This window comes from Acromyrmex echinatior, chromosome 8 (genome assembly GCF_024713525.1).
Source record: "Acromyrmex echinatior isolate Ae372 chromosome 8, ASM2471352v2, whole genome shotgun sequence".
Lineage (NCBI taxonomy): Eukaryota > Metazoa > Arthropoda > Insecta > Hymenoptera > Formicidae > Acromyrmex > Acromyrmex echinatior.
Window position 1 is genome coordinate 7,683,402 of NC_141859.1, and position 27,854 is coordinate 7,711,255.

The 27,854-nt window shown below is 30.2% G+C and overlaps 2 protein-coding genes across 2 annotated transcripts in view; one reads left to right on the plus strand and one right to left on the minus strand.

Annotated features, from left to right (window-relative positions):
- The window catches only part of LOC105142956 (neurotrimin), a 221,382-nt gene that overhangs the window by 150,737 nt on the left and 42,791 nt on the right, over positions 1-27,854 (plus strand). The gene's annotated exons all lie outside the window — the stretch shown is intronic.
- LOC147908724 (uncharacterized) lies at positions 12,158-21,420 on the minus strand. Its single transcript, XM_087408697.1, has 8 exons — positions 16,905-21,420; positions 15,437-15,711; positions 14,786-14,944; positions 14,263-14,527; positions 14,011-14,082; positions 12,909-12,995; positions 12,613-12,654; positions 12,158-12,422 (listed from the first exon to the last, which is right to left on the minus strand). Exons 1-8 carry the CDS (start codon positions 17,166-17,168, stop codon positions 12,378-12,380), a joined length of 1,209 nt encoding a protein of 402 aa, XP_087264823.1. The 5' UTR covers positions 17,169-21,420; the 3' UTR covers positions 12,158-12,377.

Consider the following 27,854-nt stretch of genomic DNA (forward strand, 5'->3'; position numbering starts at 1 on the left):
ATTGATGGAGGAAGAGGGGTGGGATTATAAAAATAATCCAGCAGAAGCATGCTGGATGCTCGTACGCATACGTGGTATTTTAACATTTATATCTCTCTATTATTTCGTAATGAATATTCGCGTAAAAATTTGTCCGCGCAAACACATGATACAAAACACGCTGAAAATTAAAACTAGAACGAAACACGTGTTATTGATTGTGTTATTTTTGCTTTCCCCATTCGAATTTCATTTCATATGCATGTTTCATGACATGTTTCATGTTGTTATTGCCAGAAAATATTTTCTTATACATATAAATTCGTAAAAATAGTTTCGCTATGTATATAAAGATCGAAGGAAAGTAACAATCGATCTGCGAGCATTAGTACGAGCATTAGTAGTTTCTTCCTCTTAGATCTCTGACCTTAATCGTTAAAGTTAATTGTTTTTGGCACGAGACGAAGATAAAAATTGAGCGCCTCTTAGGTAACTCCGGCCAACTTCCGCTTTATTGTTATCGTCCCGATCTGTTCAACGGATGTTGGCAGAGTCGGACCAACATTGCCGCTTGAGTTTCATTGCACCAAGATCATACAATATGGAAACACACTATTCTAAAATTCAATCTGAAAATATACCGCAGATATTTTTAAATCGCATATGCTAATTGGATCTTAATGTCCTGCAAAGCCTATAGTTAGAGCGTCTTGCACAGAGGATGATTTACTGGCGGTCGATTTTATCTTGAGCAGCGGCTTATGAGACAAGATATACGATCGCTACGGAGCACTATGCAAATAATTATAGCCAATATATGGACGATCAACGGTGTCCAATATTTGCGATAGATTTAGCTCACTGGCTACTGGCTAAACATTTAACGTCGAGAACAATTGTCAATTGCTCTCACGTCACGGATATTTGCCTATGAATAATTAATGGAATTTGAGTTAGACGCGTGCACAGATTTAGATATTTCAAGATAATATGACTTGATAAATTACTTTGTATTTCGTTTGTCCGATTCTTTTTCTTTTCCGTTAGAGGGCTTGACGTCTGTCAGTTTTATTTTCATATCGTGTATCAATTCTTAATCTTTACGAAAGTGCTGCATGAAAAAAAGGAATTAAAGGAAGATCACAATTTTTAAGTAGATTTAAACGCTTGTGTAGACTTAAATACTCTTATCCAGTTTTTTCTAAACCAGTATTTTTTCATTGGCCTAGGATAAAGAATGTTTTATCTCCTCGCTCCGTTAGTAAAGCCAGAGTAACTGTCTGACACCGTGCTGTACATAGTTATCTCAAGATAAACGTTAAAGCGCGTTGCTTAAGAGAGGGAATTTCTAACACTTTCCGTGATACCCAAGAAGACGTTACACGCGTACGAAGCACCTTGGCCGGCCATTTTACTAGTTTCCTTCATGGTTGCCGCGAATTAAACTGAAAGCACGGAGTGCACGGCTTCAGTGTGATGCTTACGAGTGGTCGAAGTGCAATTTAAGCTCGAAGAAACTTAAGCTTTAAGGAATGGGCAAACGCAACTGGTAAGAGACTTACGCTCTTCACAAGCTTTAAGCATGCAGTAAAGAAAGATGGATCCGCTTATGGTAGCTGCTACATTAAGAACTGATCTGGCACATGCTAATAATGGAAATGAAATATTTCGCGAACATTTTGCGTATTCAAATTTAAATAGATTAAATTGCAAAAACGCGAAAATAAAGTAACCGCAACATGAACATTGTAACAAATTAAAATAATTAAAGACTCCCGATAATTACAAACAATAAATAACAACAATTTTGTTGATTTGTGCACGACATTTCGCGCTGACTCCCATAGCTTCTGTTATTTATTGTTTATGAGCATTGTATTTTTCTACGATAACGCATTTATGATAATTATAAAATCACTTGAGAAATAATAATGTTGAAATCGCTGTTAACTCTCTGAAACTGACGAATCTATGACCTATGACTATATGCGATCCATTTAATTATATTAGTAATCCTTTAGATTATTTTTATTAAAATAATATTCTTTTTTTTTTATACGAGTTATATTACTTTAGGTCCTTAAAATTAATTAATGAGTGTTTTTCAATTAACATAAATTAAATGAATCTTATAGATCTGCGACGTCAGTTCTGTATTACAGATTTTAATTTTAGCTCCGGAAAGTTTATGACAGAGTTTCTTTCGCTCTGTGTGAATGTCTTTAGAAAATTTTATCAGTTTATACATTCGCGGAATAGTAATCGCGACGTGATAACATGTAATTGGTTTCAATTTCATCCTATCTGTTCATTTCGCATAATGAAGTCGGCTGTGATGAAAATCGTTTCCTTCCTATGGGAGCACTTAAGCATCCATGAAGGGAAATGTCGCTATATATTAAGAAGGAAATGAAAGGACCTAGAGATTGAATCATCCGTTCCTTAGACCGATCGGATGCCGTGATGCAAGGTGAATTATGTTGGTAGATACCGCTTAAATGGTTATTAAAGCGTAAGATAAACCATCGTTGGATTTACACAGAGAATTTACATTTAGAATTTGCAATTAGTATAAACGGTCGTTTCATTAATTAGATTTCATAAAATAAGACGAACGTACAAATAGGGTGAAAATTAATGGGGAAAAATTATCATAGCAAAATACTGGTTTTTAGAGCGCGGGTTGTCCAGGTCCCGCGAGACCTTTATGCTCCTTTCGCGATAACTTTGAATCCATTATCACGCCAGTAGACACGAACGATATCGCCACGGTGTGCACATACGTTTTCTTATATTACACGGTATATTTTTCTGCGGTAGTACACGTGCAATATTTGCTCCAGGCGATAGCATAGTCGATTATTATTTAACAGACTGGTGCAATGTATCGCGCATTTTGACACCCTGCTGGCCCGTTTTTGTGAAATACGGCAGTAAGATCCGCGTAGTGCCGTTTTTCGTATTACCATGCGTTTTTTTGTGGTTTTTTTTTTCGTAGCGCTTCGACGCCACCGCATAGCGACAATATTCGACACCGCTTCACGCAATACACTTTAATGCAGAGTTTGCTATTATATGTTATAAAATATGTCGATAACGCTTGACGTGACTACTATGGCATTTTAAGTTCAACAATTATATGGAAGTTTGCATGGCTGTTAAAATGTAAATAATTAGCTTATCATATAGTATTAGTTTTATGATTTATTATTATTCTAATATTTTTAAGACGTTACAAATTGCTAATATTTAATTTTATTTTAAATTGCATTTTTATGGTGGTCATGTTTAATTATTATATAAAGACGATAAAAAAAAATTCCAATTTTACAGCAATGTATATCATATTACAGTGCTATCCGTTGATACAAACTAGTAATAATATTATATCAATGTTATATAATTTCTATTCAACGATGTAACTATTATGTATTGTATTATAATACATAATAATAGTTACATTGTTGAATTAATGTTATGTTATTGAGTGGGAAATTATAAATTATCAATATATAATATATTAATTTTAGTCTATATGTTTTGCAGATTATAACTCGCATTTTGAAATATTTATGAAATATCTGTATAATAAAAAATCATAAATTTAGTAATAATTATTTAATTAAGAGTCACAAATTTATATCAATAATTTATAATATTTTTAAATTACTTCCAGGTCTTTTTAATGATTATAAAAATTTGTTCAAAATAGACGGTCTTCAATAGTATCTTGTCGCAAATCGCCGACGCGATGCTGATGTTGCGAGACAAGTCGCATCGGTCGTATTAACATTTTTAATAATTAACCATTCTTAAAAATGATTGCCATTCTAAATTTCTTCTTACTTGAGATACTCGCAAAATATTCGGAGCACCTCGCCAGGGTGGGAGAATTTAATTATCTGATAGTCAACCGATCTATCTCTCTGTCCCTCGAGGAAATATATGTGCTCCGGTGTGGCTGAATTCGGACCGGAAGCACTGCCGCCGTACTCCTACGTGGAAATAGGAAAAATTTTTATTTCGCGTTTTCGTTTCACGGATAGATTATCTATACGTAATTGACTGTCGAGAAATATCTATTGTATTATCGAGCGCTGGATACCGATACGAAACGTGTCATTGTTATATATTGATAAATTAAATGCAGCATGTGCTATTATAATGTATTTAACATCTATTTGACAAAGATTTACGAATGCATATGTATTATTATCTGAACGTACATATTTTAATCAGGGAATGGAAGTACGTGTTACTTGTAACGCCATTACTTTTTATCATTATTTTGTTATAATAACAATTTGATAATGACATGCGAATTTTTTATGACGGTAATGGTAATGCCAGGGTTGGAAAAGTTGAACGTTACTTGTAATGGATTGGAAGAGTCACTCATTACTGAAAATGTAACTTTCTATTTGTAACTTTACTAAATTTATTTTTATTCGTTACTTGTAACGAAAAAAAATAAATCGTCAATGCGTTACAAACTACTTATTATTTTTTTCAGTGAATAACACGTAATAATGATGACAAGTTACTTTTCAAAGTGACTTTCATAATCTTAGCGTAACCTCAGCGTTTAGTTAGTTTTCATTACAGTCACAAAAAATTGTAACGTCATTATCAAATTGTTGTTATAAAAAATAACAGTAAAAGTAACGGCGTAATAACTCTTCTATTGTTTGATTTTAACGTGCTTTTGTGAAAAAATAATATATTTAAAAAATAATTGTATTTTTTAAGTAAAATATAGTTATACGCAGGGATAATTAAAGAGAATTTGTTCATCTTATTTATTGGCCGGAAATCGATGCTGTGTCGACCTTTCAACACAAAAATATTTCCATTTCGTTCTTTATAAAGAGATTCGTTTGATAACTGATCACTCTTCTGAAAATATTGCGTTCTGATTAATGGGGTCAGATAGCTCGATTTGACTCGTACAGATCTTCTGTCCCGTATGTCGAAATTGGAAAGAGAATTGCCGAAGTAACCCTATATCAGTTCGAATATTTAATAGGGGTATATCTCAAAATTTTTAAATTATAATAAAATAATTTTTAAGTTATATCGCTCATTTTTATGTATTTATTTAAACATTCATTTGACGTAAATTTAAGAACTTTTCCTTGTTATAATAGAGACTTGAAATATTTGTAACTGCAGCATTTATTAAATATATTTCTAATTTTTATGTAATTATTTTTTAATCTGATTGTGAGATTTAATCACTATTGGTAACCTATTTGTGACTCAAATCTAACTGAGGATGAGAGATTGTTAATTGATTACTGAGAATGACTCCAAAGAGAATCGAAGTACAATACGTACGTGAAGAGGTCTTAATAAACCAGTAAAGTTTTATTTAATTTCTGCGCAATATCAACTGCGTTATACTCTTATTTGCCTAGTTGAATTTATTTTTTAATTTGATTTACGTAGAAAATATATTTTTGATTATTTATTTATTACGCGATTATTTAAGTATAATTACAGTCTTGGTTATAAATATATAATACAGCCCCAAAAATTGATGTAAACGTTCTCTATTTAATGAAAAATAAATGTGAAAAATAGTTTTATTAAAAAATAATATGTGCCTTTATAACAATTTTAATATTTTGTTATAATCCTCCTTTAACTTTTATCATACCAGTACGCCAGTTTATTTTTGAGGAAATAAATTGAGAATGCTTTATACTTATGCCAAGGCTTTGTACTTATGCCAAGTGCTTCATACTTTAGCTAAAGCTATATAAGTATAAAATAAATTTTTGAACTGTGATTTATTAAATGTTGTAAATTTATTAGTTTTTCCATTTTACATTTAGAAAATTTTGTGATTTTCGCAGAACAATTATATATGGAGACGTTCCGAGGTAAAATAAGTTTTTCCTTTTCATTTAATTCGGTCTTTATTGAATGAAATGTTAAGCATGGCAACGAGATTTTCGCCACTGTAAATGTCAGAGGCGAGAATGTAAAGTAGCGTCTTACAGGCATTTAGTCCGATGACAACGGGTCTCAAGAAGTAAATAATTACAGTGGGATCGCACCTTGCATTTTATTCCCAGGCTTTATCAGACTATCACCTTGAAAGGCATCATTAGTTTAACATTGAATTTCCATTTAATTTGTACAGAAACTGAAACTTATTTCTCAAACCCATGTTTAATACGAGCGTTACGGCAAGTCGAACGATTAAGTTTCATTGCTGTTAACCTCGTACAATCACAGAGGCCATTTGCTGTTACTGACGCGCCCAATTGAATTCGTTCATAGCTTCATACGCGAATAACCAGTTAATGATCCAGCAGCGCGTGTGCTATATATCGTCGGTAGTTGATGTATCCGTCTGCCTGTCTGCAGCCCGCGTGTCTTCCGATTAGCGAAACGATGCCGGATGTATAAATTCCCAGTTGGATATGCTGTAATAATGATATTTACGACATGGTGAATGCGAAGATAAAGTACCTTTATGTGCAACGCGTTTCATGTATAGATTACATCGATAATACCTTATACATGTCTGCCTGATTAGGTAATTAGAACATTGTTTTACTGCATAATTATGATTCATTTATTTATTACAATCACATCTGATAGTTGATAGTTGTACTTTCCTCGTCATACAATTATATGGAAAAGTGGGAAAATGTGAATATCTAAGATCTAAGGAAAAAGTTACATAAAACCGATGATTATTTATTACACAACCATTAGAAAATAAAGCTCAGCATTATGATCGAAGTTGGATCTTTAGTGCTTAAATAATTCGGTGTGACTTTATGTAGTACGTATCAAATCTTATCAAAGTGCGCGCGACAAATTGATTTTTTGCTGTTGAAACTCTATACCGACAGAATTACAGTAGTAATATTATTAAATTGCAATTTATTGCTAGTAATTTTCTTTATCTTCACTCTGTTGATATTATATGACACAACTACAAGTATGTTGATTATGAAACAAACTTCCTTTTTCTCTTAGTAGATAAACATTACATCCATCTGTTGTAGTTAACGGTCTTTATTATTATTATTATTATTATTATTATTATTATTATTATTATTATTATTATCATCATGGACATTGCGCGACTTAAACTTGTAAAAGAGTAAAGTTGCGTTCGATACATCCTAAATTTCCTGCCATTTTCAAAGAGGCATCTTTCAAAATTGATAGAAGAGGAGACCGCTAGATACACGATGCACGGATCATACAGAATCCGTGAGTATCTAATACATATCGGTTGTACGTACAGGCTGGATCGAGGAACGGCGGGGATTACCAAATCGATATACTAAACGGGTTTAACGGGGCAGGAATAATTAGGATATTGGCACAGAGCCCGAGAACCGAGCTCGCGGAACAGATTCGAACTGAGGAAGGGTCAGTGCTCGTGCTCTACCTATTACACGCGTTGCCACCCGTGTCTCCGTGTGGGTATGCTGTGTGCGTCTGCATTAAATATCGAGCACGCGCTTAAAGTACTCGTTTGCCGTCAAGAGTCTTCGTCCTGTACCTGTCACGCGTATGATTAGAATTACCAGCGAAAGGGGTTTTGTCGAATAATAATGAGAACTTATTGATGTTAGAGCCTTTGGCTCTAAGGTCAAAATCTATACACACAGTTAAGTACTGAAGCTGGGTCTGTAAGTGTCATTTAATTTATGTTAATTAAAAAGCATTAATTAATTTCAAAAAACCAAATATAATCGTATAAAAAATGATAAAAAATTATATAAAGAATTGTATAAAAAAGAATAAATATTTTAAATACAAATAATGTAAGGATGTTTCATACGTGTGTGCAGCGATACCTGCACGAGATGTCGCTGCGCACACAAAATAAATAATGAATATTACATACATGATGAAACAATTTAATAAGATCAATATTTATATTTATATTTAACGATACAATTTTATTGTTTAAATAAAAATTTCCTTATTTTATTTTAATTTTTAAAAACATCTATTTCTTATTGAAATAATTTTTGATTCAGGTACTAAATTGCTGCTAAATTTTGTATTACTTTCAAATACAATATAGAAAAATTTGTAATTTTTTAATAATCTTTTTATTTTGTTGAATTAAAAATACGTGAGTATATCCTTAATAAAAATAATTCAAATTTACAGATGTGTGTAAAATAAAGAAAATTAAATTGACATTTTTATGTTAAATAAATACAAAAATAAACAACTAACATAAATTCAAATAAAATAATGTATGTTTTATCTCAACATTACTTCACAGAGAAAACTGAATTATTTTTTGTTATCTTTGTTATCCAAACAAACTGCATAAGGGAGTTCAATAGACTCACCGTTAGCTCTAGAGGGATATAATTGAATAGGTCCAATAGATTTACGTTAGTTCCGGAAAGTTAAACGTTAGGGAACAACAGTATTTTAGAGAAGTCTACTATTTTACGTGGATTGACTTGCGTCACTCGCTTTTTTCATATCCTTTTTTCAGGTTTTGTTTAACGAAAACAACGATGCTGTACGCGGTGAAAGAAATTGCCAATATTTGGAGTTACATCTAGTACAGATTTGTTCCAATTTTTTTCTTTTATTTGTTTTTTTAGAAAAGACAGGCTCTGCTATTACATGATTGGTCAGTTCCGTTTTCATATTGACGTTCAAATATGAATAGACATCAAAAGCGGATTTATATCCATTTGAGAAATTGCAAGTATTTATATTCTCAATATTTTTTTATATTATATTACGTTGAACTATGCGTATTGTCAATGCATTTTGCAATGCGTATAAAGTATGATACGTATCATCAACGAGGTATCAATATCAATCGCTGGCAGATCATAAAATTGTAGCATTATAAAATATCTGAATTTATTATTACTGCGACATCTCGTGCAGATGCACGTTTCGTTTGTAGAAAATTCAATAAAAAAAGAGAGATTATAAACACTCCAGTAACGCAACAGCTCGTACCAATTTCATCGATATGCCACGAACGTGTGAACCAACACAGCTGGCACGTTTACACTGTTAATCAAGAGACTAAACAGTTTCAATAGTGCATTATTGTTGATATATATTAGTGAACAGGTTCTTTTCTATTTTAGAGGTTATTATTTAACAGCGTTCCAATTAAATGGCGTTGCTATGAGATAAAATACGATACACTGCGTTTTTCGCGTAATTACGATTATTGCTCCCGAATTGCCTATTACACTTTTAATTGTGTTTTTTAAATATATATAGTCGGCATTTAATAAATGGCACGACATCCATTTGGACACGTTCATATTTTTATATTGTTTTGTCGATACAGTATTTTTTCGTTTATAATCATCTGTTATAAAAATCCGTTGGAAAAATTAAAATTTTATCAAACATAGATATTAAAATCGATATGAACATTAGATCAAATGTAGTTAATTATTCTACGCTAGTATTTTATAAGACTATGCTTTTCTTTTTGTTCTGACTTATAACTTAGAGAGTATAAATCAATTTATGTAAGCTTCTGAACGAGAATTGGAGGAGCTCTAAAGAAGATTTATCTCGGTGCGGTCTTGGAAGTAAACAACTGTGATATCGAGGATAGAATAAATTAAGCAGTTCAAGAAACTAGGATATATAACAACGCAGCCGGGGAGATTTTGAGCCTAAGTATATTTTGAAACTTCCTCTGTTATATCGTGTCTAGTGACGCATAATCGACACAGCATTTACATAAATGCATCGAGCGAGTGCAGTCAACCGCAATAAATTGAACTCCACCGACCTCTCGTTCAAGATTGGATTTTCCTTGAACCGTCGATTACCTATCGTCTATTTATGCTCTAGTCGGAATTATTAGGCTTTACGGCGTTATAGTTTGATCAATTCTTGCACCTTCCATCTACTTTATGCGTTTATCGTCGAACAATTTCCGCTCTTAAGTTAACGAAACGCGACAAGCGAACTGCGAGAGCCGCCGTAAATTGCATTTAGCGAACCATTTTGCGTCGAAAGAGCAAAAGGAGGAAGAGAAAAAGTAATACGGAGAACGTTTTCGTTTTTCTTTCGATTCAAAATGAATCCGCGATTCCAAGACTGCGCGGGAATTACTTACCATAAATTATTATCAGAATACGCTCCCCACAAAATCTACATACTCTTTCAGATTAACCATTCCATATCTGGCGTTTTGCTTTTGCCTCGGTATAATCGATATAAAATTTTAATCGAAAGTGTACACTTGTTTTTTGCTTATTAGTTTTCGTTTACGAAGAACAACGTTACATATAGTTGAAAAATTGGCGTTAAATTCAACATATTTTACGTGTTTCAAACAGTCCACTTAAATTTTTATGTTAATAACTGCACAAGATAATATGTTAGAATGTAACAAACATTATATGTAAAAATTGACATAAACATTATATGCAAAAGATGTAACCCTTTGACACAATGTGGAAACAAATTGTGGAAACATATCTTTCAGTGAAATTAACATTCATAATGTATTTAAATTAACACGTGTTTATTTAATTTATTTATCTCAGAATTTATATTTTAAACTACTTTATTTTTATGTTATTTATTCACTTATATTTAAATTGTGTATTACTTTGACATTAAGAAATGTTAAACATTAATTTAATAAAAAATAACATAATTACATTATCATTCATAGTAACATAATTACATTAACATTTGAATACCTTAAAAATTTAACACAAAATTTGAAAGATTGATTTTAACACAAGTACAAAATATTTTTTTACTGCATGTGTACTCTCATTAAATCCCATGTAAAAATTTTACTGCGAAAATATGAAAGTACTAAATAAGTAAAATATTAAATAAGAACGTTAAGTCAACATTTGAGATATTGATTTTACATAAATTTTATCAATGTGTTTATATAATATTTTATAAATGTTTTTAAAATATTACCTCTTTCTTTCTCCCTTCTTCTTCTTCTTCTTCTTCTCTCTCTCTCTCTCTCTCTCTCTCTCTCTCTCTCTCTCTCTCTAATAATATGATATTTTGAATATTTAAAAAAACGTTTCAATAATATTTCATATATTTTATAAACGTTGCTTTAATAAATTCATACAGTATGGAACATTGAATAAATTGATATTAAAGTCGATCCGAGTACGATGAAGCATCATTATCAGATAGACGCGGGAGAATAATATTTCTCATAAATAGACAATCCCTACAATAGAATAGAAGACGCAGCATTATAAAATTTTTCATTTGCGTTCTAATGAAATGAGATTTCTCAAAGATTATCAAGGATTCTAAAATGAAAGTAAATAAAATGTATTTTAATTTTGTGTAAAAATTAATTCCGGGACCTGGTATATATATGTATAGAGGGAAAACTGTACACGCACGCACATCATATTTGTACTGCGCACCGACTTGATTTTCCGAACTTATAAAAGCAATTAAACTACTGTAATAATATAAATAAAGTTAAATTGAGCAATTTTTAATAATTCGATATTCAATCGGGCATCATATTTGAAATATATTAATGAGCTGAAAAACTGTAAATAAATTTATTTTGTGAAAAATATTACCTGGCCGTAATCTTTTATATTTCGTATGAAAAAATGTTTATATCATAATTTTATATAAAACATTTTGGTAATTATGCATTTTAAGGGACATCGCGTTGACGACCTTGATCTTGACATATGTTGTGTCAAAGTCATGATTTTAAGTGACCTCTAACAGGTTTTAAGTGGCGGTTAACCTGAGTTAAAAGAATGAAAATCTCTTTTCTACTATATGAAAGAATATCTCCTTTCTATTATACTATATGAAAGGGAAGAAGGTGAGATGGACCATCTAAAACCTGCTGAAGGTCACTCAGAATTATGACAACATATGTTAAGATTAAGGTGGAGTGAAAGTCTTCGCGTGGAAAATCGTGTGGAAAGTAAAATATATCTCAAAACAGAAAATTTCTGTTTCATATAGTAGAAAAAAGACATCATTTTTCAAATTTTTATTGTTAATAACTTTTTAATAAAGGACGATCGCCAAAACCTGTTGGAGGTCACTCAGAATCATGACCTTAACATGTGTCAAGATTAAGGTCATCGACACGGTATCCCTTAAAGTACATGATTATCAACATTTTTCCCAGGAATTCATTAGATAGATTAAAAATAAAACCAGAAAGTTTAAAAATGATATATTAGGATTATATTTTCTATTACATACAAATTACATGTTTCATTAAAAAGCGTACATATGATAGATTATGTATTTTATTTGCATATTGTGTATTTTATATTCAATTACTATCATTAATGAAATAGGCACATATAAGTTTATTTATTCATTAAAACGATAATAAAACAATTAAACTGCAGAGTGCGCTGAGATTAGCGTTCATCAGAATTCTAGTATTGTGCATAGATTAAGTATTTTTCGTCCGTTAAATTTAGCTGAAAAATATTAAGTAAATCTTTATAATATAATATGTTATAATTCTTACAAGATAATATAGTCTACCAAACAATATAGCTCTAAAATCTCGTCATAACAAGAAATGTTTGGTTTAACCAAAGTACATTTAATTATGTACATTGATTTCAAAACCATTTTTCTCATGCATTAGAGAGGTCTATTATGTACCGATATTAAAATCATCAGGACGGACAAAGCTGTGCTGTAAAACTGAAAAAAATATGCTTTCATTATACTTAATGAAAATATTTATGTTAAATTGAGAACAATTAATAAAAGAATTTTGAATATGTAAATTAACAATAAAAAATATAAAAATCTTAATTGAGAAATAATTTCAATATTATGTTGCCATTTAGATATTTATATATAATTTACAAAATTGTATGTAGAAGTATTTATTGTCTATTATGTGTACATACATTCTATTACATATATATACTTTTAATTAATATTGGACGTACCTGGTGAATGAAATCATATCCAAAGTGAAAAAGTCCGATGCCAAATTTTACCTCTATTAGTTTTATTTGCAATATAAATTGTAAAATCTAATTAAAATAAATAATTAAGTAAACACACTTCAGTTTATACACTATCTTTCATGCAAGTTCAGACATTAGCATAAATTCTATTAAATGGCCATAAAATTAAGGCATTATTATAAAACATTAATTACGTTACATTGTTAGATATAAAAGGAGCAACCCAATTCCTTAAGTTTATCTATTACGTTTCCATCATACTAGATTATCGAATTCAATAACAAGCGATCTTACAATCGTTTGCGAGCAAATTCGTATACTCAGTGAAGCACTCATTGGGCATCGTACACACACAACATGTATAATTTTTCTATAGTTATTTGATATAATATACTCGCTTATGCCATCTGAAGAAGACTCAAACTAGCAGCTGAAACATGTAATGTTATGTCATTAATTTTAATTTAATTTAATTATAGTCGATTTCTATTTCAAAAAATTTTTTAACTTTTTATTTGGGCGAACTTTATAACCGACTCTTACATGCCCTTTCTATTATTTTTATTATTAATTTTGACATCAAGAGTTCTTGTTTAATTTACCTTTAAGTTAAATAATATTTTGTTATTTTTAATTTCAATATGTGTCAAAATCAATTTTTCAGTTTCAAAATGTAAACAGCGTCTATAATAAGTAAATTTGAGAGAAATTTAATATTAAATTAAATAACAGTAATTTCAAAAGTTTCATAAATTATTTTCAATTTTATATATTAAAATGCATAGTGTCTATTTTATAAAATATTGATATAATCGATAAATTTCAAATGTTCGCTTTCGGCATATAAAATAAAAAAAATTTATAAAACTTTTTCTAATCTATATATTCTTAATATAATGTTAATACATGTACAAGTATCTTAAAATATATAGAAGTATAATACAATTGTTGTTTTATAATGGCTTAATTTTTTGCATAATCGTTGGGTAAAATTTATGCAGGTGTCTAAACTTCCATGAGTTAGTAAAATTACGTATAGAATAGTTAAAATTTTGTGTAACATTTCATCGTAATTATTTACCTGTTCATATCGTAAGTTCTCATCGAAATTATAATTGGATAATTTGTAAAGAATTGCTATTGTCTCGTTTATCTGAAATTATTTTTATACAATATGAAAATTTGTAATAAAATTGAAAATTTTGCATCCAATAAATAAGGTTGCGTTATTTCGAAAAAAACTTTGATATGTATAAATTTATTGTTGCGAAATTGTTGCTTGTGCTTATTATTCTAGTTATAAATAATTAGTAATGTTTTAAGTCTACTGTACCTTACGGTAAAAAGTTTGACATATGTAGTTTAATGTAAGAAAAAACGCGTTAGACAGAATAAAAATCAAAATTAAACTTAAATTCCCGAAAAATGATTGAAATGTCCACATTTGGATTTGTTTATTTTCAGTTGCAAGTATCGAATGTATATCTATATAGAAGAGAACAGTGTAACTAAAGTTCCATAGCATTACTAGTAACATTTGTACGTTGAATATTTTATTTAATTTGCGTGATATAAGACATAGTTGTAGATAGACGTGCCTGTAAAATAATAAATCATAATTGTTATAATTAATCAAATCATAAAGACACATACGAGAAGTACTAAGCAAAATATATTTTTTATTAGTTTTGAATTTGATTTAAAATATATTTGTAACTTATAATCGGTTAAAATGTGCAATTATTTCACACAGTTGAAGTTAATTATGTATTTTTGTGTATAAGTATATGTATATGCATATATATTATACATATATTATATACAGGATTGAAACTTATTTCTTTTTAAAAAATTACATTATAATCCATATATATTGTTTGCAATCCTTAACTTCCGTTATCCGTTGACGCACTAAAATACATCTGTTTTGTCTTCTAGCTGCATTATTTTCAAAAAGATCAGAACAGAATACTTGTAAACAATCATTGACTTGATGAAATCTGGAGCTTGTGTATCTAAATTAAATGAAAAAGATTTAGTTATAATATCTTTTATTAATATAAGGTATTTAAATAAGGTACATGCATTATTGACATATATTTTAATTGCGTTATTAATAAATAATCAAAGTCAGACTAAATAAAAATTTTGTTACTTGTTTTATTATATTTTATATGATATTTTGAGAATTTTTTATTAACTTTTTAGTATTGCATTTTCTTATTGACAACTATTTTTTACCAACATGAGAAAATATGGTACTGAAAATTCTGAAAAAATTCTCGGAACTCTATAAGAAAAAAACAAACAATTTTTATTACTTCATGTTTTTCTTAAGTTGATAATGCTTGAGTACAAAATTATTGAAAGCCAATATTTAACGATTTTTAGTAATTAACATCTTGTTAACTATTGCAAAAATTGCAAAATAGTAGAAGGCTTTTCGACTCAGTTTAGTTCGCTCTATCAGCGTATAAAATATTTGGCGGTCATTCTGTGATACTAACCTAAGGATAGTTCCCCAAATCAAAGCACTTAAGATAATTATAATTTCTGGATAAGCCTTCAGAAATATTACATAAATTACAACGAAATTTATTGATATGCCATACCATAGAAATATGTTATAATAACATATTGTCACGTAAAAAAAAATGTATACAATCCATACAGTTATTATTCGAATTATCCAGTTACGCAGCCGTTGGTATTCCTTTGGCGTACCGAATGCTGCCAATGTGTCGTCTACTACGGAAAGTTCATGCAAGCACATTTTCAATTTCTAAAAAAAAATCATATTGATCGATTATGCCACATAAAAAAATTACTACGACTTTATATTTGAATAAAAATTGTTATTGCCAAGAGCGGATCCAAACATTTGGTAACAGGAGAAGGGAGGGAAGCACTGCGGATTTATGCATTTTTGGGTTGATTTTTGGATTGACGGATTATGTGCCAATTCTAACGAACAAGTAACAAAGAAAAATGGAAAATTTAATCATTTTATATCATTCTAATATTTTTAAGTCCTTATTACTTATTATCAAATTTGTGTGCCCTCAAGCGAAATTTTTTTAAGATTAAATACGAAAAAATAGATTATTTAAATTATCATTAACATTACATTGAAAAAGTACTACGTAAATATGTATAATAATTCATAAAACATTTTATTTAAAATTATCAGCAAAAAAAAATAATACACTATACCTATAGGCATATTATTTTATAATATGCCTATATATTTATAAAAACTATCTTATTTACACTCTATTTCTGGTAAACTTATTCAGCACTGTTTCTTTAACAATTTTTATGGCTTTATTTTCCGAACTTTCAAATTCCAAAGGACTGAAAGACTTCGTTCAGCAGAAGCGACACTTATCGGCAGACACAATAATATTTTATGTAGTCTTTCGATTAGTGATTTTCGCATAACACGATATTAACAATAGAACAGTAAATCGCAAGAACCTATGAAAGTTTCTTAAATTAAAAAATATTTTTGGAACATCAAAATTGTGATTAAGCATTTTAGAAATATTAAAAATATGTGTAACATTTCATTACAAAATATTTTTAAGGAGACTCCAAGGGGTGGGGGGGGCATGTGGTTCCGCCAGTTATTGTATAGCTAATGTGATAGATAAGAGTTATTGAAGCTTATTTTAGTATTTGAAACATAAGATTTAAAAAGGCTATGTTTAAAAAGCTAATTTAGGAAAATAATATAAATATTAACAAATATAAATATTAATGTCAAACATATTTCATCTGCAATAAATAATAATATAAATGACTTGATTTGTTCAAAAACATTTTATAAATTTGTACTTGCCTAAATTTGCAATTATAAGATTAAGACTTCTTTAATATTCTCAATAAAGAACATGATTAAATAAAAGTTAAAGAATTTTAATAAATCAAATAATATTGAAAACTAATAGACTAGTACATTTTTAAATTTTTTACCTTAAAATGAAAGTAGCTAACAAGCATCAATGTAATCGCGGCAATTATTATTATGATTTGTATCCAATTGGTTATCTTCCGCCATTCACAATTGATAATGTAATCATAATAAAAGGAATACGTAAAAAAACTCCATGTGGTCAAAGTATACAGGTAAGAGAGATACGGCCTTGGCTGTCCAAGAGGATATTCAAAGAAGCCCAAACTGCAGAACGAGCCAATGATTAATAATGGTGCTAACGCTGTCTGTAGCGTCTTCGTCATAGTTCCGGAACAATCGGCTAATAATTTGAATTAATTCTTGTCGCACGAGACACAAACGCGTTTAATACTCTTCATAAGAATTTCAAAACTAGTTTGTTTCTACAGATCCTCTAGAAACTTTGTGAGAATTATACTGTAAGGCATGTGTATTTAGAGGGATGAAGTATGTACATATCAATAAATATTGAGCGACGGAATAAAATGTACATGCAGATAATCTAGATTAGATTATTTTATTCTCGCGGAATTTTTATCCATATGTATGTATGATTACAGGGCATAAACAAATATAAACGTAACTTTTTTTGCAATATTATGTCTTTATTTTAGATGTTCAAAATAGCATGGTAGAAAAAGACAATCTAGATGTGCTTCGAAGTTCATGATAACATTATATTCAACATTAAGAATTACCATGTTAAATCTAATATGTCAAATTTAATCTAATGTAAGTTGCCATTGCTCCTACTCAATTATATCTTTATTTTATACTGAAACAATAATTATATTTGATACTATAGTGTCAAATATATTACTATAGATTTAACAATGTACATATTGTAAACCATTATATGTCGTATGTTAAATATCATTCCAATAACATTGTTGAAATGATATTTTATCTACTATATATTGAAGTTGACGCATTATAGCACATAGAGATATCATGGATGTCTTTGAACTAAAGTCTTGATTATGTATCAAAATATCGACCGTAATATCTTCCCGAACGACTATGCAGACATCAAGATGTCTATCGTTCGAAGTGAAATGTTACGTTATTATTTTTCTGGTGGCGCGCCAGACGCAATTGTGAAATTCTGTGGAAATAATGAAAATTCATCTCCAGAAATATTTTATTTCTAAATCAACCACGTTTGTGACGCATTTCGTTTAATCTTCTATGTTGTCAGCTTCTCTGTTGCCCATCGAAAAACATATCAGCGTGATATGTTAACAGAATTAATTTTGCGTCGTGTAAAAATGTGATATTCGATTTGTATCAGATAAAAATTTCGCTTTTACACGCCGGATTACAGTAAAATGTGCTCGCAGAAACAACGAGAATGCGTGTTGCAATCGGCAACAGCAATTAAATTGGCGGACGCGTTCGCGTTACCTCTTCCACCACGTTTATAGTTTCCATATCTATTTAATGTGTCGAAGGTATATGAGGTACGCTTTAATTGTCTGGCCTGTAAAGCTTACGCGGGGCGCGTTTTAGAAAGCAATCAAATTTTACGATTATCTCCCTTCCTCTACTATGTATATCCACTCTTGCAATTTATTTTATGGAAGTGATCTCCTCGCTGCGCGTAAGTTTTATGCCGCAGCTCTTGAATCACTTATTGTATATCGAAAATAAAAATTTACTGGAGACGTTTACAAAGCGCCAGATGTCGGACAGGTATGACGAAAAGGGCAAAATCATCGGGATACAGCGTTGCTTCTGAATTTGTCTCATTTCTGTCGTCCGTACAGTGTTAAATCTTTACGTCGTGATCGCTGTAAATGAAATACGAGCTGTTTGTTAAGTATCAAGTCGCTGAGGAGTACTATCCGTGCGCCTTCAGGAGCTGGCGCTTTAATTCGTTTCCTCACACTTCACTTCGTCCATTTTAATGCTCTTGGAGTTTCGAGAATCTAGTTACGTGCGAAGTTACAATACCTGCGTTGCTTCGCGTCGCTGAGCAGAGAAAGAAAGAGTGAGGAGAGAGAAAGGGAGGGAGGAAAGGGATGAATCGCGAAAAGATTTTCAGGCGACGAAAGAAATGCCCGTTTCCCATCCACTATTAATCGTTAATACGAAGTGCGGATTTCTTTTTTCCGCGTCAATACTTTCGCCGTTTTCACGCGAAGATTCTTCGGCTTTCATCTCGCTACAATTTTTTTTTCTTGCTCCATCAGCCGCTGTACAGCGATGCGCTTTTACGTCACGGCAATTCATCCTTACCTCCACTAACGCGACCGTGCGAGATCGAGCGTCTCCTCTATGCTACAAGCAAGTATCATTTCCGCAAAAAAGTAACTCGAAAAATGAAAAATCGAGTGTCGCCGAGCTGACGTGTTATTTTCCGAGAGTGGACAGTGTATGTGCGAAATGTGTCAGAAATACAATACGTACCTGAAACGCTAATTATATAGCGCGACGTATGATATGCAATGAAGCGTCATAACTTGAGACAGAGGATAAGTGAAGAATAAGCGGCTTAACGTAAGGAAATAAATCTCATTAACATCGTCAAGCTCTTTATTGTCTCCAAGCGCAAGAAATTATACGAATGATATACTTGAAATCAAATGGTTAGTGACATTTTCTCTAAAGGGATCACGAAAATGAATATTTAAGATGGATAAGCATCGCGATTAAGTAATGTGCGTAAGTAATGTGAGAACGTAAGGGATTAGATCACTTTAACAATCTAAAAATCATAGATAAGTTAGGAAATTTTTTTTTTTGCAAAAATGGAAGTTTGAGGTGACTTTTGTAGCATAATTCTTATATTTATAGAAATAAATTCGTATATTTATTTTTTTTTTTTTAACAAAATTAATAGCAATGTAGTGTCATTTCACTACCCTTTTCAAATCGGCGTTACGGGGATCTGCCACTCGGTTGAACTTGGAGAGTAGGACGTAGAATCTCGTGCCTGATTCAGTTCTCTAGAGTCACTGTTTCAATTCTTGTGTTTCAACTCTCAAATGTGACATTTAGCATTTTTTCTTCCGTGCTCGAGCCAAATTACAGCGCGATCATTGTCATCGTGCGAATATTCACGTACGTGTATGGATAAAAAAGAGGCGACGGCCATTTTCTTTAATATGTTTCCATGATACTTGCGGATGACGCCTACATTTCCACGTAGCCGTCATAACTGACGTAAGGTACGAACACGACATAAAAGCCAGCTCGAACGATCCCCTACGAACCACTCCGTGCTGAAGTAGACGTAATCCAGTTTAAAAGTACGCGGCAGGAAGATAGTTTAGCCCATTTCACTCGCGAAGTTACCAACGTCAGTGATGTTCACACGTTTGTCGAAAAAATCTCGCATACCGCACGTGACAAATATAAACAAAATAATGTGAACCTGAGAAATATATACTTGTTTTATTAATAAAAAGTTATCTTACCATTTATCTTGAGCCCTAGAAAGTTATAATATCGATATTCTATATTCAATAAGGTAAATAAGATGAATAGGGTCGCTAAACTATGCTTTCAGTCATTAGGAAGTCAAATCTATCATGCTAAAAGCTAAAATAAACGAGGACAAGCTTTTAAAAATTTTGTCCATTTTATATTACTTAAAATTTTTTTTTTCAAGGATAGCGCGCATTAATTTTATCCTGGAACATACTGTTTATAATTGTGCAATTCAAATATTTCACATATTTTTTGAAAAAAATTATTATATATTTTCATGATAAGCATGCCTGGTCGCATTACCGTCTTAAACTTAATACAATAATAGCGCACAGAAAAAGACGAAAACAAGAACGAAAATATAAAATAGGCGCAAATACAAAAATAAACGTGAACAATTTTAAAAAGGATTCACAGACACCAGACGTCCGTCTCCTTAAATTAGGACACAGGATACCAAAGTTGCACTTTCCTGATCGGGTCGTACGACCCTTGTGACGGAAAACGTCATGTCACAATATATATTTAACATATACGTATCTATAATTAAATGTACATAAAAATATATTAAGAATACAATGAAAACTAAGTATCTTGTTTTACAACTCTATATTAATAAATATTATATTATTATTATAAAAATAATTATATGCACGTTTAATTTACGAAAAATATTATATTGCGTGTGCATTAACTTTTACATACTTATAAACACTTCACTGAAGTTATTAACTTCAACTCGTCAATACATTATTCAAAAGTGTCGTAAATAAAAAGTATCTATTATGCATGATGAAAGAAGATAATGTGTAATAGTGCGCATAATGCGCATGTTATTTTTACATCATGGTCAGTCAATAAAATGCTAGTCATTCATATGCTAACCAATCAAATGCTAGCATTTGCAATGCTAGCTTCTTTTGATTGAACAAATTGATTACTGCGCATCCTTGAAATTATTACACCTTGTCTTTTTCCACTATGCTATTATGTATCTTTGAGTCTAGAATAAAGACATAATATTGCAAAAATATATATTTGTTTATGTTTTGTAATGATACATTCATATGAATAAAAATTCCGCGAGAATAAAATAATTTAATCTAGATTATCTGTATGTATATTATGTTTTATTCCGTCGTTCAATACTTGTTGATATATACATACTTCATCCGCCAATATACGTACTTTATAGAATAATTCTCACAAGGTTTCTAGAGGATCTGTAGAATCAAGCTAGTTTGAAAATTTTTATGAAGAGTATAAAACGGGGAGTTTGTGTTTCGTGCGACAAGAATTAATTCAGATTATTAGCCGACTGTTCCGGAACTATGACGAAGACGCTACAGACAACTCTGGCACCGTTATTAATCATTGGCTCGTTCTGCAGTTTGGGCTTCTTTGAATATCCTCTTGGACAGCCAAGGCCGTATCTCTCTTACCTGTATACCTTGACCATATCGAGTTATTTGACGTATTCCATTTTCTATCCGTATTACATTAATATTTGGCAGAATGACATACTCACTTTAATAGAAATCATAATAATTATTTCTACGATTACATTGATATTTCTTAACTACTTTCATTTTAAGGTAAAAATTTTAAAATGCATTAGTCTATTAGACTCTAATATTATTCAATTTATTACAATTTCTCAACTTTTATTTAATCACTTTCTTTAATGAGAGTATTAAAGAAGTTAGATTTTAGAAGAACTAGAATAATAAGCACAAGCAACAATTTTGCAATAATAAATTCACACATATCGAAGTTTTCTTCGAAATAATGAAACTTTATTTATTGGTTGCAAAATTTTCAATTTTACTACAAGTTTTCATATTGTATAAAATTTTAGATAAATGAGACAGTAACAATTTTTAACAAATTAACCAATTATAATCTCGATGAGAATTTACGTGAACAGGTAAATAATTACGATGAAATGTTACATATAATTTTAATTATTCTATGTGCAATTTTATTAGCGTTTATGGAAGTTCGGACACCTGCATAAATTTTACCTAATGATTATGCAAAAAATTAAAAGATTATAAAACAGTAATTGTATTATATTATACTCTTATATATTTTAGGATACATGTGCATATACTAATATTATAAATAAGGATATATAGATTAGAAACAGTTTCATAAAATATTTTTTATCTTATATACCGAAAGCGAACATTTGAAATTTATCGATTATACTATCAATGTTCTATAAAATAAACATTATGCATTGTAGCATATAAAATTGGAAATAATTTATAAAACTTTTGCAATTAATGTTATTTAGTTTAATATTAAATTTGTTTCAAATATACTTATTAATATGGATGCTGTTTACATTTTCAAACTGAAAAATTGATTGACTTTGACACATGAAGTTAAAAATAACAAAATATTATTTAACTTAAGGAAAATTACACAGTACAAGGATTCTTGATGTCAAAATTTACAATAAAAATGGAAAGGGCATGTAAGAGTCGATTATAAAGTTCGCACAAATAAAAAGTTAAAAAATTTTTTTGAAATAGAAATCAACTATAATTAAATTAAATTAAAATTGAAACAATGATTATATAAGATTACATGTTTGGTTGCTAGTTTGAGTTTTCTTGAGATGTCATAAGCGAGTATATTTTATATTAAACTAACTGTAGAAAAATTATACGATGCCTGATGAGTGCTTCATACGAATTTACTTGCAACCGATATGATGGAAATATGATAGATAAATTTAAGGGATTAGATTGCTCCTTTCATATCTAATAATGTATTATAACATAATTAATATTTTATAGTAATGTCTTAATTTTATGGCCATTTGATAGAATTTATGTTAATGTGTCTGAACTTTTATAAACGGTAGTGTATAACTGACGTTTATTTACTTATTTATTTCAATTAGATTTTACAATTTATGTTGCAAATAAAACTAAGAGAGGTAAAATTTGGCATCGGACTTTTCCACTTTGGATATAATTTCGTTCACCAGATACGTCCAATATTAATTAAAAGTATAATGTATGTAATAGAATGTATGTAATAGACAATAAATACATACAATTTTGTAAATTATATATAAATATCTAAATGGCAACATAATATTGAAATCATTTCTCAATTAACTGCATTTTTATATTTTTTATTGTTAATTTACATTCAAAATTCTTTTATATTAATTATTCTCAATTTAACATAAATATTTTCATTGAATATAATGAAAACATATTTTTTTCAGTTCTACAGCACAGCTTTGTCCTGCCTTATAACTTTACTATCGGTATATAATAGACTTCTCTTATGTATGCAAAAAATGATTTTGATATCAACATAAAAAAAAATTAAATGAACTTTGGTTAAACCAAACATTTCTGGTTGTTATAACAAGATTCGAGATTTTACAGCTTGTTTGGTAGACTATATTATCTTATAAGAATTATAGTATATTATATTATAAAAATTTGTTTACTATTTTTCTGGGTTTAATAGACAAATACTTAAAAAAATAGACTAGACATACAGGCAAAACTACAGAATTCTGATGAATGTTAACCTCAGCGTACTCTGGCAGTTTAATTATTTTATTAATGTTTTATTGAATAAATATGCTTATAATATGTAGCTCTATTATTTCATTAATAATAATAATAAAATATAAAACACATGCAGATAAAGTATATAATCCATCATATATGCTCATTATAATAATAAATATTAATATTTTTTCTTGAAGTCGAGATTCACATAGGTGTAAATATTAACTTATTGTGTAAAATATTAACTTATTTACAAATTAATACAAATTCAGTTTTATTCATTTTTGTCCTTGTGTTGTTTTTTTTTATGATCCTGCTAGCTTAAATATTAAACTAGCAGCGCCACTGTTTTCTGGGAAATGACGCATAATATAGAATTTCTTTTGGTGGTACAAATTAGTACAAATTCGATTCTATTTATTTCTTTTTTTATTTCTTTTTATTATTTTTTTTTTAATTGATCCTGTCAGCTTAATATTAACCTGGCAGCGCCACGTTCTTTTTCAAAACGGCACAGAGTACAAAATTTTTTTTATGGTACAAATTAGTACAAAATGAGTACTGAAAATTCCAATAAGTTTTATTTGATTCTGCTCATTTGGTCCTGCCAGCTTTATAGAGCTCTTCGAGGTATAAATTTCACATGTTTTGAGCTAAAAATACGTATTCAGTTCAGAGATATAGCGTGACAAAATTTCACAAACCCTAGTATGATCGGGAAGGTAACCAAAAGTAACAATGCCATACTAGGGTTAAATAGGGAAAAAGGGGATAATATTTTACTAATAAGTTCATTACGTAATTACTATATACAGTAATACATATAATACATAAATGTAATTATGTTAATGTTAACGTTTCAATAATTTTATTTTCATAAATTATATAAAAGTTTTATTTTATTTATATTTTTTTCTCTAAAACTTCTTATAATATATTAAAACAATATAAATATATCATAATAAATATTTTTTTTACTCATAAAAAGTATATTTTTAACTTAAATTGACTTTTCGTCATTTTATTCACTAACTAAAAATTATCTTATCCACATTTGGGGACAAGATAATGAAATTGATATGTTCTTAAAAAAATTGAATTTTAAAGAATTGTAATTTATTTAACAACTTCATAATTTTTACAAATAATAACTAAGATTATGATGAATTTGAAAAAAAATAAATCGGTCTCATCACAGAAATTAGGAAAAATCGACAAACTTTAAGGTCGTCATCTTATCCCCCTTTCCCCTACACAATTTTGAAATACTTTCTAAAAATGTTAAAATATATGTTAGAATCGGGTGATAATTTTGTATGCTTGTAAAAGTGAAAAAATTAACCGGAGATATGAACGACCCATTGTGTATAGTAAAGGATCGGAAAATTATCGTGTGTACTAACGATTAAAAATAGCCTATTTTCTCGTATGTAAAATTTACGTATTAATAGCAGCACTGTATCAATATTCATAACATTCTTAGGTTAATGCAGATTCTATCCTCATTGGAATATGGTTGTACACATAATATTTGATATTTGAATAATGTAGTAATCACTACAATGCAATATTATATCACTCTAGCAGAATATAGTCTAATTAAAAGATATTGGAGGAGAAAATCTGTTTTTCAATGTGTTCTTCAAATCTACAAATGACATTTAAATTAGGTGATTGACAAGGAAAGATATTGGAAGTTAGAAAGCAGAGAACAATTTTGGAAAATCGAATAATAAGAAAAAAATCTCTTCCTCCAATATTATTTATATTTATAAGAAATTGAAGAACATTCTACTAAAAGAGTAGCACTGGTAACTATTCAAGTATATTATGTGATTACTTCACCAAGAATAGAATGTATAATTGAAAGCAAATGACGTGTGTCAATTTCTTATTAATTAATAAATAATTAGTAAAATAAAGTAGATATATTTCTCAGGTATTTATGTTCTTTTTTTATTCCTTGTACATTCTTGCACGCAATCATTGCACACCGATTTATAACGTCTTATTTCTGAAAAAGCCCTTACATCGATGACATGTAAATGGCGTCCCCGATGAAATTAATCGCACGAATGCATCAATGCCTCGAGGCGAGAGGCAGCAATCAATCGATTAGTAGTAATACCGACACCGGACGATGGACACGAACAAATTTGCATTCTGTCGCCATTGACACAGCACGGAAATGGGAGCTGAAAGAACGGTTGGGTGGAAGAGAGGAGTGAAAAAAAAGGATGTGCTGAAATATTTAAGGCGCAGTCACCTTGTTAACGTCTCCCTAGCATGAGAGAGGATGTGATTTGCGAGGGTGAGTGATTGACAGTACTTGCAGTTTGCGCGTTAGGGAAGCGCGAAAGTGGTGGCGGGACGAAACGGCGGAAGCGGAAGATAATGGAACGCTGTTCGCTTTACGGCGATGTCATAAATCGGGACGTAGCGGGCGCGTTCGTTCCATGTAAATCATGTTTTATATGCTAAACCAGAATTATATACATCGTAGCGACGCACACATACTTACACGCTTGTTAGCATACATCGGAAGGATTGTTTCATTGAATTATTTAAAAATTTAGCTGGATGTAAATCTGAAAATAATTTTTTGAACCATCAAAATAATTATGTATTAGAGATAAATAATATAATTGATATAAACAAAAATATATATTTATTGTATAAGCATAATAATTTGTTTTATTATAGTTTTTGTTACAAGAGTTTAATGCCATTTTTTTATTGATATATTTAATAACTTTTCTTAATAGTGGCATTTATATTCACCAATTTTTGTTTATCTTTCATTTTCACTTTTTTATCTTTGCATTTTCAATAAAATATGATAAAAATACCTTCATTGAATCTTACTATTTTTTATTTTATAAATAAGGACCTCTAAAATATATTTATATTCTGCTATAACATTATAGATATTATAGCTCGCTCAAACTGATTACTAGAATGTTAAAACTTTTTGCAGCATTGCTTGTCATGATTGAGATTTCTACATAATTGATCATAATTTTAATTTTAACAAAATTATTTTGAGGTCTGTATTTAACTAATTTTTAGATACTTTACTTTCAGTAAAATCATTTGTGTATGTATACGCACAGCATAAAATCTTTTTTTAATTTATCGTTCTTTTTTCATTTCTTCCTTCCATACGTGCGAAGATTTGTTTTTACATTTGGCTGAATATTTCGTTTTGTAGAGATACCATATAAATCTGTCAGAGCAGATCAGCCGAAAATCATATAGAACGTTCTTGCACGTGAAAGAAGACAAATATCGAAAAACAGGGAAATCCTTCCATGTTATTGAATAATCCTACCGTGATAAAATATGACTTCATACACGGAGCACGTTTAAGGAATCGGGAATGCGCTCGTTTGATACGCTCGTCAAATCTGACGAAGAGGAAAGACGCATATTTGGCACGTGGTTTCTATTTTGCGCGCTCCTATGATCGCATACAGGCAACGGACGTTAAACCGCCATGGCCAACGCCGTCAACAATGAATTTCAGACGCTCCGTTGACGCACTCTGCACGAGTATTTCATGGCTGACTATGTCCGGACGTGAGACATATTGCCGTTCTCGACCGGTGGATTTCAATGCAGATTTTATGTTCGCACGATGAACACGCATCAGCGATTTTCGAAAAGCGCGTCAGATATCGGTCAGCCGAGCACGACGAACGAGTTTTGCCGTGATGGGGAGGTAGAGAGAGAGAGAGAGAGAGAGAGAGAGAGAGAGAGAGAGAGAGAGAACAAAATATATTCGAAATTCAGGATCAAGAATTTGAAATGTCGAAAAATGTCGACGCGTTCGTATCTTTCACATTACAAATACAGAGTCAGTCAACGGAAAGTTTCCACTTTGTTTTTTTTTTAGTAATCTGATTTGTGCGAAATATGCCGAAACATGTCAATTTTATTTTTAACCCTAGAATGTTATCGCTATTGACAATAAGTGTAAAAGTAAAATGTAAA